This window comes from Perissodus microlepis, chromosome 18, assembly GCF_051167445.1.
Source record: "Perissodus microlepis isolate ML-2025 ecotype Zambia chromosome 18, ASM5116744v1, whole genome shotgun sequence".
NCBI lineage: Eukaryota > Metazoa > Chordata > Actinopteri > Cichliformes > Cichlidae > Perissodus > Perissodus microlepis.
This window is the reverse complement of record NC_140478.1, coordinates 25430217-25447553: the sequence shown is the minus strand read 5'-3', so window position 1 is coordinate 25447553 and position 17337 is coordinate 25430217. Positions and strand designations below refer to the sequence as shown.

General features: G+C 39.2%; 1 protein-coding gene across 1 annotated transcript in view; it reads left to right on the top strand.

The window, feature by feature from the left end:
• st6galnac5a (ST6 (alpha-N-acetyl-neuraminyl-2,3-beta-galactosyl-1,3)-N-acetylgalactosaminide alpha-2,6-sialyltransferase 5a) overlaps window positions 1-17337 on the top strand; it is a 58462-nt gene that overhangs the window by 35732 nt on the left and 5393 nt on the right. The window contains exons 3-4 of the mRNA XM_084913635.1: window positions 1584-1996; window positions 14920-15027. Coding sequence (XP_084769761.1) covers window positions 1584-1996; window positions 14920-15027 — 521 coding nt within the window. The remainder of the gene's footprint in view (window positions 1-1583; window positions 1997-14919; window positions 15028-17337) is intronic.

The window sequence follows — 17337 nt, the reverse complement described above, 5'->3', positions numbered from 1 at the left end:
CCACTAATCTGCCACTAAGTCAAAGTCGGCAGATGACGACGATAATGGCACATCTTCCTCCACCCCCGCTCCACCCCCACACATATCAGGCTATTATCATTTGTTCTTATTAATGCCAAGAAAATGTAAATTTGTTATGGCTATAAGAGTGTAAATAACTACCACACGTATCAGCTGGGGTGATATTTCAGAGCACATTAGAGGGCTCTGCAGGGCTGGTTTGCATATCATTGATTTTCAGTGCAGGGGTTTGTGTCTGTGTATGTGTGGCAGTGCGGGGGGAATCACAGACATGCCCACACATACATGCAAAGCATATGTGCAGCAGCTTCATACATACCAACAACATGCAGGGCAGCTTTACATATATAAATAGGGCTATGCAAATGATTTATGTGCATGCCGTAGTGAAAAAGAGGTCACACTTACATCAGCGGGCCGTGGTGTTGTATGTTTTTAGTCATAGACACAGATGTAACTTAAAATGAACAAGAGACCTATTCATTCGCTATTCATTAATTACTTATTTTCCTTATTCTCTGTCATATACTGTTACGGGGATGGATATTAGTATAACACATGGCCAAAGTCCCAAATATTAAAGCCAGTTTTGACACCCTTCGCCATCCTTCCTTTATCAGAATTAAGCTGGCGTAAAGGGAGGGCAAGGGAGCTTGTTTATTTTATGCTGCACCATGGCTCAGCATGTAAAGTAAAATTCAAAAAAATGCTTCTAACTGTGAATTGTGAAAAGCAGCTGTATTAGAGTCCAAAAATACAAGCCTGGAAATGAACATAATCAGCTGCTTTAATAATAGAGCAAAAGAAAAAAGGAGCTCTGCTGTGGCAGCTCATATATGGACAGGAGCAAGAAGAAAAACACCATCTACAAAGTATAAATGAATTCAAATAAATATGTTCATGTTGTAAATACCCTCATGTTCATCAGGCAAAAGCAGTATTTATGCTCTCCTTACAGCTGTCAGTATAATGGTGAATATTGTTGTGATAGTTGTTTCTATTGACATGGTTGTCCTGTGTGCTGTATTTTATTAACAATATAATGTTTTGTGAGTTTCCCATAAAGTATTGCAGGTGAATTTTCTGCATCTTGGTGTTGGTTTTGGAGGTAAACACACATTTTTCTGTTGTGTGGGAGTGAGAGAAAGATTTAAGGTGAATCCTTTATAAGACCCTGGGGTTTCTACCAATCGCAAAGCAATATGACAAGCTACATATACCCAGGAGGCTCTGTCGCTACCCATTTGTCAACAAAGCATTTTCTGCCTCAAACACATTGTGAAGCTTTTTACCAAAGTTCCCCTAGGTGTGCATTTCTGTCTGCTTTGCATTTCTCTGTATAAACCAAGGCTAAACAGAACTTCACAGTGTTTTTGACTTGTGGAAAAAAGAGTTTGTAGACTTTCAAACAAATAACTGCAGAAAACTAACAGAAATTCTGCTGCTGTGCTTCAGGGGTATTCAGGGAAGGATGTGGAAGCCAAATATTGTGAGAAAGTTCATGTTTGCTTACTTCCTGTTTTTTTTCTTCTTCTTCTTCTTTGCCCTCTTCTCTCACTCAGCCTCTCAGGATGCACTGCCACACCTGCACCCTGGTGACTAGCTCAGGTCACCTGATTGGAGGCGGTCGAGGTGAAGAGATCGACCGGGCCGAGTGCGTGATCCGCATGAACGACGCTCCCACCGCCAGAGGTTACGCCCGTGACGTCGGTCGCCGCACCTCCCTGCGTGTCATTGCACACTCCAGCATGCAGCGGGTCTTGCGGAGTCGCAACGAACTGCTCAACGCCAGCCAGGACACAGTATTTATCTTCTGGGGCCCCAGCAACTACATGAGGCATGATGGGAAGGGCCTTGTGTACAACAACCTGAGGCTCATGAAAGAGGTGCTCCCCAAGCTCAAAGTCTACATGATCTCCTGGCAGAAGATGCTGCAGTTTGATGAACTCTTCAAGAAGGAGACCGGCAAGGACAGGTGAGGGCGTCACTGCATCAGAATCCATCATCATCAGGAGTCTAATAATAGTTCAGCTAAAGCTATAATTTAATTAATATTTAATCAGTTTTATAAAGTTTTAATCATTCTGCCCTTAAACAAACTTAACAGGTTGATTTTTATAGTTTGTACAAATGCGTTACTATCTGATCAGTCAAACGTTCACATATCACTATCCCTGTGGAAATCAACCATATGCCACTAGGCTGTAGTCCCTCCCACATAGTGTATCGAAAGCAAGGAAAGATTTTCAGTCACTATCAATTTCATTCACTTGTGTGATTCACCTGACCTTCAGGGCAGCACAGTCAATACTTTTCAAGCTACAAGTTTCACAGCTTCTTCAGCTATTACATCAGCAGAAAATTCAGCCATATTTCTCTTGTGAATTTGTCCAAACTTTTCCAACGCATATTGCACAAAGATTAGTAAATTGATGAATTTGGTGCACGACTTACCGACAGCGAATGCTTTACAATGAGCTCATGTTACTGATAATGATGCTGGAATGGTGTTGCATTTTTGTTATGTGGAGTTTTTGCATTGCAAGAATGCATGCGGGACCAAAGATATGTTAACTTTGGCTTCTCTTGTTTGTCTGTGCTGTTGTTGGTCCTTTAGTTGGGCTTATGTAAAAGACAAAACTCACAGTGCAAAGAACATCTTGTAATGGAGTGAAACCAAATGCTTCAAACTGTCCTCTGCAGCCATCGTTTGTTCTTCTCAGCCATCTTTCTTTGATCTTTGTTGTCTTTTGAGCTCCTTCATCTTTATTGTGAACCCGTCTCTGATTTTTCCGTTTTCTGTTCAAGCAAACTTTTTATCCAATCAGATTTCAACCTACACATAACATTTGAGTCACAGACAATGCTTTTTGAGGACTATAAACACGTCTTGGTTGAACTTCCACAATCCTTTTTTTTTGTGTAGGCTGAGAAACAAAAGTGGGACCATAAATCTGGCCTGATCCAATTCAGAGCACATAGTCTATAGTAACTATACCATATGCCTTCTCCCAAATAGTCTCTTTTATTCCAGCACCGTATGAAAGTCAGCTTCTTTTGTGTTGTAAAAGTGTATTTGTCTGTCAAAGCATGGCTATGCATTTAGTAATACAATACGTACCATGCTTGCAGGAAACCCTTAAACTAAATGGACAAGAGTAGGTGGTTGCAAAGCATGCCTCTGCATTCATAATCTGTGTTGTGTTTGAAAAACAGACTTTAGCAAGTAAACCTGGATGTCATGGAAACATGAACGTGCAAGTTTCTCGCATAAAGAAGTCTCAGATATTGTAATTTATTTACAAAACTACTTGAATGCGTCTCAGAGGGATCTATTTTAAAGTAGTAAAGAAAGGAATGAAAGTGACAAAACAAGCTTTCACTTTCTTTTGTGTGGTGTCCTAATGGCCTCCTAAAAATTACCCCGAGTTTCATTTGCAAAATGAACAGTGTTAAAGGACTCCGTTTTAATGAGTCGGAGATGAGTTCTTAGCCCAGTGGCCATTAACTGTTAATGAAAACCCACCCATACAAACACTGTTTGTGTCTCCGTCGCTTTATCTGAGCCTTTGTTTGGGGTGTCATCGGAGATTGAATCTGACTTCAGCTTAAGATAGATGCCGTGGGGGAAATCGCCGAGCAGAGGATTTGGTGAATGGCTCAGACATCAATCCTTCAGAATCTGTGCCTACAATCATGGTAAATGTTTACAGTGAGCAGGCTTTCTCTGTTATTGTTCGTATTTACAGTTTCTCATCCTTTCTAGCACCAGGCATTAACATCAGTGAGAATTATTCGAGGTTCTTTCTGCTCCATGGAGCATGGAAGCAGAGAGAAATAAAGCCTTAATATATTAGTGTTATATCTTTGTAATGCTTGAGATAAAAAATTAACAGAAGCTCTGTGCATGCAAAATGTCCCGTACCTTTATGAAGCAATATTTTATCTAATTTGGAAAATGAATCCCGTGTTATTTAAGAACTGGGAGCCTGTGGATGCAGCATTAAAAGCAGAGTTTCTGGGTAATCAACCGTGCAATCGGCAACCCTGCAAGCTTAATTGTAATTATGGGTTATGCCTTTTCAGTAAAGAGAACTAATATGGTTTAGGATGATGCCACATCCTGCAGTTTTTAATAACACATACAGAAGAGAGAAGGGAAGCAGGTGTCCCTCTGCATCCTTTCTGGTAAATTCCTAGAATGAGCCTTAACTGGTGATTAGAGTCAAATTAGCTTTTGAAATAACTTTTTTCTCCCTTGTCTGTGTTTTCTGTTCCCATGATGCTTTGTTGTAATTGTTAACAGCCCAACTGTGGTTTCTGCTGGAGCTAGCTGCAGTGTAAAATATGATGATTTGAGATAGGTCACTTATCAAAAAGATCTAGGTTGAATCCCTTTAACAGTGCATCTTACATCAAACCTTGGCAGTTGTATTGAAGCGCGCTTTGATGGCTTATGAACATTGGTCAAAAATAGGAAAAGAGAAAAGCCACAGCAGGACAACTGTGCATCAGAGAGCAAGGAGACAGCTGGAGCAGTGGACAAATTACATAGCTGTGAAGAACAGCTGAAAGGGACTCATTTATAAAGCTGACTTTTGATCAGTTTTGATCTTAAGCAGGATTTACAGTAAGCAGAAGCAAAACTTAACTTTGAGCTTATCTTAAAGCAACGTTTTGACTTGTCATACGTTTTCTGCAGGTTATGTAGAGGTGTTTCAGTTTGGGTTGTAAACACGGTCTGCGGTGACCTTTGTAGTTCTGTCCTTCTGGCCAACTCCCCTTCTTCTACTGCAACATTACGCTGGTTCCCAAAACAAAATAAAAGGGTCTGCTGCAAGAAATCTGCCAGTGATTGGCAGATGAAGCCTGCAGATCTGTCCACAGTGTTATTCCCGTGGAAATGACCTAACATTGTGTAGCTACACAATTCTACACACTTCTACATAATGTTACATACTTTGAAATAAAAAAGTTGACCCCTAGAGTGTTATTGGGAGACATTATTGGTTATGTTATGTTTGTGACTTTTAAAAAAATTCTATGTTGCTAATCAAGGTCATGGAAGTTACCCTCAATGGTTCCTCAGTTATTTAAAGTAAAATATTTTCTACAAGTGTATATGTTAAAGATGTAAGAAAAACTTATAAACTCAAAGGAACATTTTTATTGACTGAAAATGCTCACAAATGTAACACAAATATAAAAGTACAGTCCTGTCCGGTCGTCTAGGCAACCACTTCATGTCACTTGGTGAAATTTCATAGACTTGATTGAGCGTGTGTATACACCTAAGTATAGGTTGTGCTATCCTAAAGCATGGTAATTGACGGGCTGACACAACAACAGTCTCCGTCTTTCCATAAAAGAGCAGAGCAGCAGCTGCAAAAGAAAAGAGTGCATTTTAACAGTAATAGTGAGGATCTTCTAAAAAAATAAAATAAAATAAATTATAGATATAAATTTTAAATATAACGAGAAGTAATTAAATCAAAACTAAGTAAGTCACAGATTTCAAATTACTAAATCAATTAGCAGTAATAAGACTCACAGTAAAATTAATACCAATATATGCAATTTAAGTCTAATAAAAACTGTTATAAGGTCATAAAACTGAGGAAAATCAGAAATACCTCTAAGTGTGGCTTATTAAATGCATCTGATGTATGTCTGAAAATCGACTTGCCAGTTTTAGGTGACGATACGGTCCCACCACTTTTCATGGCATAAAGTTTCACTAATTTCTAGAAATACTACAAAAACATCATATGTCAAAAAATTAGAACAACTGTGCAGCCACAAAAGCTGTGGCTTTCATTATGGTCAGTGATGTAAGAGTAGATGGGGTGAAAAACAGAATTTCCCAAATTCCAGAAGAACACTGAAGTTTGAAATGCTCCAGGCAACTTCAGATTGTTAAGATGCATTTATGTCACTACCTGTCACATCACCTGATTTTTGCTGACTGGCTGGGAGAACTCCATATAGTTCTACAACCACAGAGAGGTTTGGGGAGGACAATTTCGATGTCTTTCACAGTTACCACATAGGGTTCTCTGCCAGATAAAGCCTATAGAAATCAACAAGGCTATTTGCTACAGTGACGATATAATCCTAAGTTAAGTCTTTATCCTTGTTTGCCAACCAAAGATGTGTTGTCCTTCATTGCCACCATTTGATCTACCAAGAAGTTGGGTGTTCTCTCTTGATGGTGTTGCAGAGTAGACAGAGCAGGCAGCAGATACCAAGCCAGATGAGATGGAAAGAGGAGGGATACATGACAGACAGCTTGAAAGGCAGATTGACAGATCTGTAAAGATCACGGGCTCGAGGCTGATTGGCTCAGAGCCCTGACAGATCACTGGACAAGAATAGTGATATTGACATTTTGAATGAGCAAGAAAGAGCAACAGTGACAGCCCATATCACCAAGTGCAACTGATATTTAAGGTAACAGTACAGATCTTCTAAGTTGAACTTACAAAACAGTGAGGGAAAAAAAATTTAAGTTGATTTGAGATTTATAAATTACAAGTTAAAAGTGATATTTTTAGAGCGTGCTTAAACTGAGATTTGTATGCCTTTTTATAAATAAGAGCCCAAAACGAAGAACCTGTGATCTTTTGATCTAAAATTTGAGAATATTCAACAGGCCCAGCAGTGAAAAAGCTCCCTGCTAAATGAAAAGAATAGGACACATTTACAAACCAAGTAACCTTTAAAGGCCATGCAGACACCCACACGTTTCCACTTATTTTGGATGATAAGACTTTTGCTCAGGTTGAAGGTGGGCAAAACCTTTGCTGTGACTCATGAAATGTCACAGAACTCCTTAAGCTATTATGACCAAGATAAAGGTGTAATTGGTCACACAAACAACACAAACTGATGGAAGAAAAGTGATGTGCCTCATATCAATGCATGCGGTGTGGAGATTTCCACTATTTCTACATAGATTTTCGTTGTTTAAAGACTTCTGCTCTGTGTTGTAGCAAAAGTGCTTGCCTGGGCTCACTCACCAGCGGAAGGAAATATTTTTGCTGGTCTTAAATTTCAGTTAAAATGTCAACATTTATCTAATAAAGCTTAGACCCACACAGAATTGAAGAGTGCAGTCTAAAGTCTGAACTTGAAGTCAATTTACAGTCCAACACCAAACTGAAGCGAGGATTCAGGTTTGCTGCTTGTAGGGAATGAACATTAGAAAAGACATATAATGAGGGGAATGTACAGTAGTAGGAAAAGATTATATGTGGAAGGAGACTGCAAACAAAACATATTCAGGCTACATTATTGCTGCCATTTCCATAGATATAAAAAAGAGCGAAATACAAGAGAAACTGTGATCAGACAGAACGTGATGTGGAAGTCAAGTAGATACAGAGGCAACTAGAAAAAGTGAAGGAGTTTAAATTAGTAATCAACCCTAAACACTGCAATCACTCGGGATGAAAGTGTCAGGTATAAATAACCGTGTGCACACACAAAATGAACTCACATATTTTTATACTTTTTCTTTATAGGAGTTTTATGAAATAATGATGCTTCACAGATGTTTCAGCTTGAACAACAGCAAATCATACCTGTATGTGACCTTCACACAGTAATAACAATAATAGGCTCAAAGACAGTATAGCTGCTATATATGTATAGTAGCAGTCAGTGGTCAGTCATTGTGGTCATTTGGGGCTTTTAATTATTTTTTTAAACTTTTCTTTTCCCAGGGTGGAAAAATAAACAGCAACCATCTGTATTGGCTTTAAAAAATACGAATTGGATGCACAAGTTTGAATTTATTTAGGATCTTCTCTGATCCACACAGACTCAAAAGTACAGCTCAAATATATCCATATACTCACACTAATATTTGGTTAAATGTCCTTTAAAAGCTTCTTGGTGGCTACAAAAAGCATCTTTGCAAGGTGCAAGTTCCTAACATAGTTTTGGCTGGATATTTGACCAGCTCTTCTTGGCATAATTGGTGAAGTTCATTCAAATTTCCTCGATTTCCTGGCACCAACCTGGCTTTTAAGTGCAGTCCACAAATTTTTGAAAAGGTTGAGGTCGAGGCTTTGGGACGACCATTCCAGAAACTTAATGTTAGTGTGTAACAAAGTTTCAAGCATCCATAAAAATCTAGGAAATCATTAAAAACCCCAAATTACCATGACATTCATGATCATAAACTTCTGACCACAATTGCACAAATATAATTAAAAAAAAAACCCAACTCCATCCACCCCAAAGAGATTTAACAGTCTTTCTTATTAGGAATGGAAATGCAATGGTAAGCAAAATCTTATGTTGAAATATAGAAATGTGATTTTAAGACTCAAAAAAGAAAGCTCAACATGCAATTAAACTTATAGCTAAATGTGTACCTTTTCTGGATTTACAATCCCAAACCATGTAAACATGAGAAGCAGCACTGCTCTCCTTCACAGGGATAAATGAGTCGTCCCACTCACAGCTTGCCTATAGTCCTTTTAAAAGACAGTCGTTGAAGCTAAGAGCTTGACATTTCACACCACATTATTCATCAGCATGTTCATAAACAAGGAAATGAGGAAGACTTCTTAAGTGAGATTAGCTGCATGCCTTCTGACTAAGACCTCCACACATCCACCACAGATTGGTTGATGTCAAAATGCTGTGCTTTGAACTCTCAAAGTTTTCTAATTTGCAAAAGAAGAGCTTGTGTGTATGTAAGCCTGTGTGTGTGTGTGTTTGAGAGACAGGGCTGTTGTTATACTAAAGCCCGGTGGCCATGTTTGCATATCAAAACAAATCAGCATGTTCCAGACAAACTGGGTCCTGTCTTAATTAAAAGAAAATGAGAAGCCTGTGCTTCTTCTGCGATAGCATCACTGGGTCCACAGCGTTGTTTGCTGCATGGACAGACTCTAATAAAGCAGCAAGTCACACAAAAGGGTGTTGTCACTGTTCATAACACTGTGGCCAGTGTGGGCCGATTGATTTGGTGGGTCTAGATTGTTCAACCACATTTTAAATCAACATCCATTTTGTGGTGCGTTTTTCCAGCAAACACAAAGCTTTATTGGACCATAGAGAAATAAGGAGCGGCTGTACCTGAAGAGGTTGTTTTTGCTTGATTTGAAGGAAGAGAGCAAACGAAGACTGGGTTTATAGTCTCTATTTACTGTAGCTGTAGTGCATGTTTGTCCTCCGCTATTTTTATTCAACCGAATAAGCATCTTCAAAAGTTCCCACTGTGGAGGATAAAAGTAGCAAGGCAAAATATTTCAGACGTTGGTGAAATCTTAATGTCTGTACAGAGCTAAGAAAAATATTTTACAAGTAGTTTTTAGAATGATTTTTATTTGTTAAGGGAAAAACAACAATCCAAATCGACCTGGCTCTTTGTGAAAAAGTAAGCTTCTTTGTTTTCCTGCCTCTCACTTCGCACCTAGCCTGGCTCAATTCAATGTTATTTATATGGCACCAAATCACAACAACAACCGCCTCGAGTCGCTTTATATTGTAAGGTAAAGGCCCTACAATAACACAGAGAATACCCCATTAATCAAGCGACCCCCTTTGAGTAAGCACTTGGCAAATAGCGGGAAGGAAAAACTCCCTTTTTAACAGTAAGAAACCTCACTGCAACTACCTTATAATATGTCACATTCAAATGACTGGTTAGCTGGTACTAGATGAATAAAACTGAAATGAAGTGATGACTGTTGTCTCATAGGTGCTCAAACAGATTGACATCAGGCCAAATAAACACCTTCAACTCTTTGTTGTGTTCTTGAAACACTATTTTGAAGTGGATCCCTTCTTTTAAGCACTCATTCTTGTTGATTTTGTCTTTCAGAATCTTTCATGAAAATTAAAAAACCAGTGAAGATCTCTGCATGATTTATTAATTATTTCAGTGCGGACCTCGGCGAGATTTCCTTTAAATTTCACAGCAGTCTACTCCTTAGCTCTCCGAGATGTTTCTTTTTACATCAAAGTCTGACCGACACTGGACCACAGCTTGTCTAAAAATGCATCAAAGCATAGACTTAAAGCCTTGCCATGACAAAACAGCAGAGTTTAACTTTTTAGGTACACTCTAGGGTGCTGTCTATAATGCCTTCTCATACACTTTAAACACTGGTAACATTTCCTCGCTCCCTTATTGCCTTCCCAGGAAGACATTTCTCTGCCACCTTCCTAAGAAAGAGAAATGCTCAAAGTTTAGGTGTTAAACAGGGCTTTCTTTCAGGATTTTTGCTTGACATATACCCCACAAGCCCACCCCACCCCAATTCCCTGCACTGTGAGAAATCTGTGAGAAAACGAGGGAGAGAAGGTCTGAACACCTTTTCAAACAGCCAGGTAAACCCTCCACTCCAAATGTGTCACCTCATCAACAGCAGGCGAGCAGAGTTTCGAGATGCCTGCCTGGTTGTTCTTGTCAAGACTTTTCTTATCAGGGCCCAGGCTTTGTTTCTCTGTCTTGCCAAGTTAAAGCCTCAGATGCTGCGGATGCTGATGCATATGTGTGGGAACAGACAAGAAGGAGTAACAAGCTTTGAGAAGCAGCAGGGTGATGAGGCCGGTCGGGAGATAAGGAACACATGCTGTCAAAGTGCTCTCAAGCAAGAGTTTGAATATGAACCTGCTCACTTTTCCTCCGCCACATCATTTTAAAACTATAATGAACTGTGCTTGGAAAAGAATCAAAGGAACGAGCGCAGAAATTTTTTTGACACCTTTACCGTGTAGCATCCTGTTGGTTCAGTATAATGATCGCAATGTGTGCATAACTAAATCGCACCAGATGTGGTTGACATTCACGGTCATTGTCACTTTGATGATTGGGATTTTTTGAAGCACTGCAGAGAAGTTGATGCATGTGATGTTGAGGGAAAGTTTTCAGAAGTGATGAAATGGTAGAAACTCTGCATTCAAACTGTCACTAGGACAAAATCTGAGCCAAAATGAGAAACAGAGCCCTGTGGCTACACAAGTAAAAGACCCCCAAATCTCCTACAGTGGAGTAAGACATCAAAAACTTACATTTACATACTGTAAATGACCACAAACCATACAGCAAAGTTGCAAAGTTGTTTTATCGTTATGCATCTCCTAGAGCTTTTACTATATGTTTGCAGATGTTTTGTGTCATTTTGCTTCTGTTTTTTTAGGTTTTGTGACTCTGCCTGAGGGGTGTTCTATAAAGAGAGATTAATGGGCCAGAGTTTTCAGTGTCACAATGGTGCATCCCTTTTTACCTGGCTGGATCACTATGGTAACTTATGCTGAACACATAATGGCTCCGGAGCAGGTTATGTTCAGAGCTTCACTTTAATATTGTGTGTAAATGCCACATTTTCACTCATTCTTTTCCTGACTGCAGGCAGTGAGTGGGAGATGGATTCCTTTCTTTTGCCTGCATTTAGTTGGTGATGCAGTTGACGTGTAAATATAAATATATAAATAAATATAAGTAAATATATTAAATATAAATATAAGTAAATATATTCATGGTGGAGGATAGGTTAATTGATTAATCCAAAATTGCCCATAGGTGTGAATGCGCGAGTGAATGTGAGTGCGAATGGTTGTCTGTCTCTATGTGTTAGCCCTGCGACAGACTGGCGACTTGTCCAGGGTGTACCCCGCCTCTTGCCCTGTGACAGCTGGGATAGGCTCCAGCACCACCCGCGACCCTGAAAAGGATAAGCGGAAGCGAATGGATGGATGGATGGATATTCATGGTGCAAATTTGCTGCCAACTTGCAGATATTGCAGGTAATTGATCAGTCTAATTATAAGCTATTTATCACTGGGAATATTAAACCAGTACAGTGGTTTCTGTGTATCCCTCATTATGGGATGGAGTTTCTCAAGTAGTCTGTAATGTTTGATGTTTCACACCTGTGCAGATGTCACATTAGACGAAAACGGTGGAGCTCAGAATAAGTGGTAAACAAATAAATGAAACGCTGAATTCACAAGATTAGATGTTTATGTCGGTATTCTCCTCTTGCCTTATTTGCAGCGCCAGTATGTCGTTCACATTTTATATATATTTTTATATTCTTTATAAGACCTCTTGCAATGTCTCAAACTGGAGTAGGTGGCACTTAGTTGGCCCATTTTCTGCAGAAGAAGAGTCGCCTGACGAGACTGCCTCTTTTATGTAAGCACGCACAGAAACTGAAGCAGAAAGCCTGGGAACCCATCATCTCTGAGTAGGACTTCAGTTATACTGACTGGAAACAAACTTTCTTTGTTTTACATATTTTTATGTAATCTTATGGATTAGTTTCCTTGCATTGCTTTGTACTTTTGCGTTCTGCATCTCCTTGTAGTGATGTCATGGCGGGTAAAGGCCAGCCTTGTTGGCATGTTCACTAATCCGTCTGTGGCTTTACTTTTTAATTGGTGTTAATTACTAAATTATTAGCAGGCTAAACCAAGTTGGTTATCATAGCAAAAACCACACCTGCGGTCAGCAATATGTTGACATTAGCATTTACTGTCAAAACAATTCACTTTTTTTCCCATCATCTCCCTACTTGCATTGAGTACACGTGACTCCACCAGAGCTGGAATTGCTGTTTTTATCACCAGAGCATTTTATAAATGCAATATGCAGGCTAAACTTGTTTTGAAATCTAAAATTAATGATGACATTATGCGAAACAAATTGTCTAAGAACATCAGACAAAGTCGGTGTATCCTCAGCTGACTCATTTTCACCATAAGGTTTTCTTAGCTTTGTTTCATCTGCCAAAATTATGCATACATTAGAGGTTGCGTGTCTTTATAGTTTCCTCTTATGCCTGCCCTTTGTAGTTGTGTTGGACTTTGAATTATGAAAGAGGAAAAGCATTCAATGCATTAGTTAGACCACATTCTGCCTCATTCACTGTGCTCCATTTATTTTTTTCTCATAAAGCTTCAGTAAAAGTTGCAGTGTTTATTTACCAAAAGCCATCTAAAAGTGCATCAAACACTGAGAGATTAATGCATCCACTGGTTACCAATAACAGTTCCCATCAGGATAGTTCAGCTGTTCAGCAGGGGAAGCTCGATGAGAACCACATTTGAGTCTAATTCAGCTTAAGGATTCAATTGTGCTGTAGTTTGTAGCACAAACCTGCTACATCAGCTCATATTTGAATCACTTCACAGTGTGTACGAGGGAGCTATGATGCATTTTCTAACAAATTTTCATAAGATGATTTGATGAATTCTGATTTTTGCAAAATGTTTTTGGACCACCGCAGCTCAACTCATCTTCATGAATTTTAGTTGGAAGGGATTACAGCTGTGGCTGCAGGCCAGCGAGCTGGAGACCAGTATCATTGTGAGGTTTTGTTGCTACTATACTGTGAAAATGAGACCATGCTGGTAACGCTGTGAGACTGTAGGCAAAGCTATGTTTTAAACTAAATACTGGCATTCTCATGTTGACGTTTAGCAGTTAAATGGTCTGCATTTATACAGCACCTTCCCACCTTCTGTAGGTTCAACAAAGTGCTTTACAGCATGTTCTCATTCAGCAGGTCTCACACAGGCTGCTAAACACACGTGGCAGTGCAGTCCTGCCATAGGGAGCATCAAGTAGTTTTATTTACCAACAGTATAGAACAACAGTCGCTAACTTTTATGCTGTAAGCCAGAGAGACTCTACAATAATAGAAAGAGAACTGCAACAATCCAGCAATCTGCTGTGAGGAAGCACTTGGTCACAGTGAAACTTGGGTACAGTTTTCCTCCCAAGACCGCTTTGGTACTTTGCCTTTAGGTTAGCAGGGTCATTCTCAGGCCTTTTCCTGAGTTGAAATCCTTCAGAAGCTGAAAAACACATGCTTCATACTGCAGCTAAACAGATTTTTAGTTTCATTATTAATCAAAAATAAAAAGAGCCAAGAAAAATTTGCAAGAAGGTAAATGATTCATGCCACACAACAGCAAACAAATGACTGGGGTTGTTTGTTTTTCCTAAATGAGGTTTGTTCAGCTGAGTACAGCTGAGGTCGATGGGAATTTTGTTACTTTTGAATATTTTTCATAGTTGCAGTGTACAAGGGCAAAGGTCGAAGGATCACCAAAGTAGCTGGGCGTCATGCTCTGTTGGGATATTTTTGTTTGAATGAATTTATTTAATCAGCATCCAAAGGTCATTTCAAAAGATCTGCTGTGCTTTTATACTAGAATATAAATGAAAAGCACTGCTCTATAAACATGTCAGTGCAGCGATATTGTAAACTTCATTTGAAAATTGAACCAAAATTATTAAGCTTATTTTCATTTCATCTTCAGGTGTAACTTAAAGGTTTTCATTGACCTCTAGAAGTGTTGCGAGTTTCAGTACACTGGAGACCATCAAATCTACACAAAACCAACAAGGAATTCTTTTAAAAAGTATGATAGTAAGGCAGCATTTTTTTTTCAGTCCTATGATGGAGTACATGTTGGAGCACATTTAGATTTTTTTTAAGTACAATGTTAATATTTCATTTTGGGTTTTTTTCATAACATCATGTCTGATTAGCGGTCAGCTCTTTTCTTCCTGAAAGCAGGCAGATCGTTCTGCATGCTGAAGGTATGTCATCCAACTATTGACACTTCATGCAGAGCAAGGCTCTTTTCTGATTAAGGATTTGATTATTTGACAGGGTTCATTTGTACCAGTCGATGCATAAGATGGATTTGTATTTTAATGAAGCTGTGGGGGAACTTGAATGATCTTGCAGCCAGGAATATCGACCTCAGGATTTAGACAGATCTTTATTCTGCCCTAATACGCCAATGTGAGATTTTCTAATGATCTATCCCAGTTTTTCAGTTTTCATCCTTGTGGTCTCCCACGCATTAAATCCATCTAACTATCTTCTTTCACCCCCTACATCCTCCTCCTTTCCTCTGCAGGAAAATATCGAAGACCTGGCTGAGCACCGGCTGGTTCACTATGACCATTGCCCTGGAGCTGTGCGATAGGATCAACGTCTATGGCATGGTGGCGCCTGACTTCTGCAGGTGAGACAGTGGAGCTGAAAGTCAAAGATCATCACCAGCTCCACCAGCAAGCACCATCATTGAGATTTTTTTTAAAGGAGAGCCATAAATGCAGTAATATGAATTCATAGCAGCACAGCCGCCTGATAAGAAAGATTAAAACGAAATATATTAAGACAGCTGAAAATGAAATTTCAGTGTGGCTGGAGAGGGTTTTGGAATACTTAAATTGCTTGTGTATTAGTACATAATAATTCAGTAAACTGACAAGTATTCATAATGTTGAAAGAAAAGACAGAGTCCTGGGTTTTCTTCTGTTTCAGAAACTTTATTATAGAGCCAGCGCGTGTTAACAGAGGTGTTAGATTTATACTAATCATCCAAATACAATGTACAATTTCAGATGGGGGAAAAAACGACAGTGAAAGGATTTTCACTAATACAGAGCGCCTGGTCAAATTCCCTGCTATTGCATTAAAGCTTGAGTCATGCCTCCCTTTGCTTTTTCTGGCTTTGTCTATCTTTTTGTGCTGGTACATTTGGTTTGCTTTCTGCACCATTCAATATCCCCACAACAAGCTTTTTACTTTTTCATTCGCTGCAGTGAGGCATCAATAAAAATATCCAACAATTGACCGACACACAATGGATTATCTGGTCCCGAGGCTGGGAAAGCACACATTGGTCGTGAACTCTGAATACAGACAACTGAAAAGCTGCATTGCTTTATTGCATTTAAAATCAGAATGTTTTTGTCCTCCACATGTTCTGTATTACTCAGTATGCAAATGCAAATATATGAGCACCCAGCCATGAACTGGAACATGCGTGCATGAGGGATAATGCCTCGTGTGTAGCCTGAAGGCAGGCATATTTTACCAGAGTGATTTCTGTTTGAGAGATGCTTTTTGTTAGGTCAGGTTAATGCATGTACTATAATGCTGATTAGATGATAAGAAGTCATTTTGTTGACAAGCAGAACTATATATTGCCATCTTATGAGGACAGTGTACTTTCAGTATATACTGACTAAACACTTGCTAGTACCGTGTTAAACCTCTTTTTTTTCTTCAGAACTGGCTTTTTTCTTTGGGCATAGACTCAACACGGTTCCTCTGAGATATTGACATGACAGCATCACACAGCATCAGCAGATTTGTCAGCCGTATATCCCTGATGAGAATCTCCCACATCCACTACATCCCACAGGTGCTCTATTGGAGTGAGATTTAGTGACTATAGATACCATTTGAGTGCAGTGAACTCACTGCCATTTTAAAGAAACCAGTCTGAGTTGATTTCAGCTCAAACTCAAATATCCTGCTGGAAGCAGCCATGGTAACACCGTGGTCATAACGGGATGACTATCTCAACAATACTCACGTAGCCTGTGCCATTTAAACAATGCTCACTAGGTACCAAGAGGCACAAACTATGGAGAGAAAAGATCCGCTATAACATTACACCACCTCACCACCACCATAACTGAGAGTAAAAGGCAGGATGTGTCTGTTCTTTCATGTTGTTTATGCCAAATTTGACCATCCAAAAATCAAGAAATCGAGGCAACATTTTTTCAGTCTTCTGTCATTCAGTTTTGGTGAGCTCATATGAGCTGTAGCCTCAGGTTATTCTTATCAGCAGGCAGGATTGGCACCCACTGTGGGCTTTCGCTGCTGTAGCCCATCGGCTTCAAGGTTCGATGTGTGGTGCATTCAGAGATGCTCTTCTGCATACTTTGGTTGTAAGGAGTTCAGTTACTGCTCCCTTACTATCAGCTCAAAGCAGTCTTTGCATTCTCCTCTTGACCATGTCTACATGCCTAATTTCACTGAGTTGCTGCCATGTGATTTGCTTTGTAGATATTTGTGTTAACAAGCAGCTAAAGAGGTTAACCTAGCAAAGTGGCGGATAGTGCCGGTGTCACTAAAATGCAGCATCTGACTGTTTCTGCTGTCAGACAGCAATCTCGATTCAGTGCAGTAGTTTAGAATAAAATTTTAGCTCGAAGCAGATAAGATTCAGGCTTTACGTTTTTAAATCGCTCTTCTTGAAAGTTCCAATTAAAGAAAATCGGGGACTCTTTTAAACAGTGTTTAATAACATTGTTAGTTATTGTTGATAAGGAACATTACAGCATTGTTCTATGATGTGTTGACTTTTCATAAGATGAAAGGATATAAAAAGGTTAAACTTTGTGTAATTGCATTTTTAATTAATTAAGTTAATTAGCCTATTAAGGGCTAATTATGCAATTAAAATAGTAAAGAAGCATATAAATTATTCCAACTTTGAGATTTTTCTTCGTTGCAGCAAAATTATTAAATAATT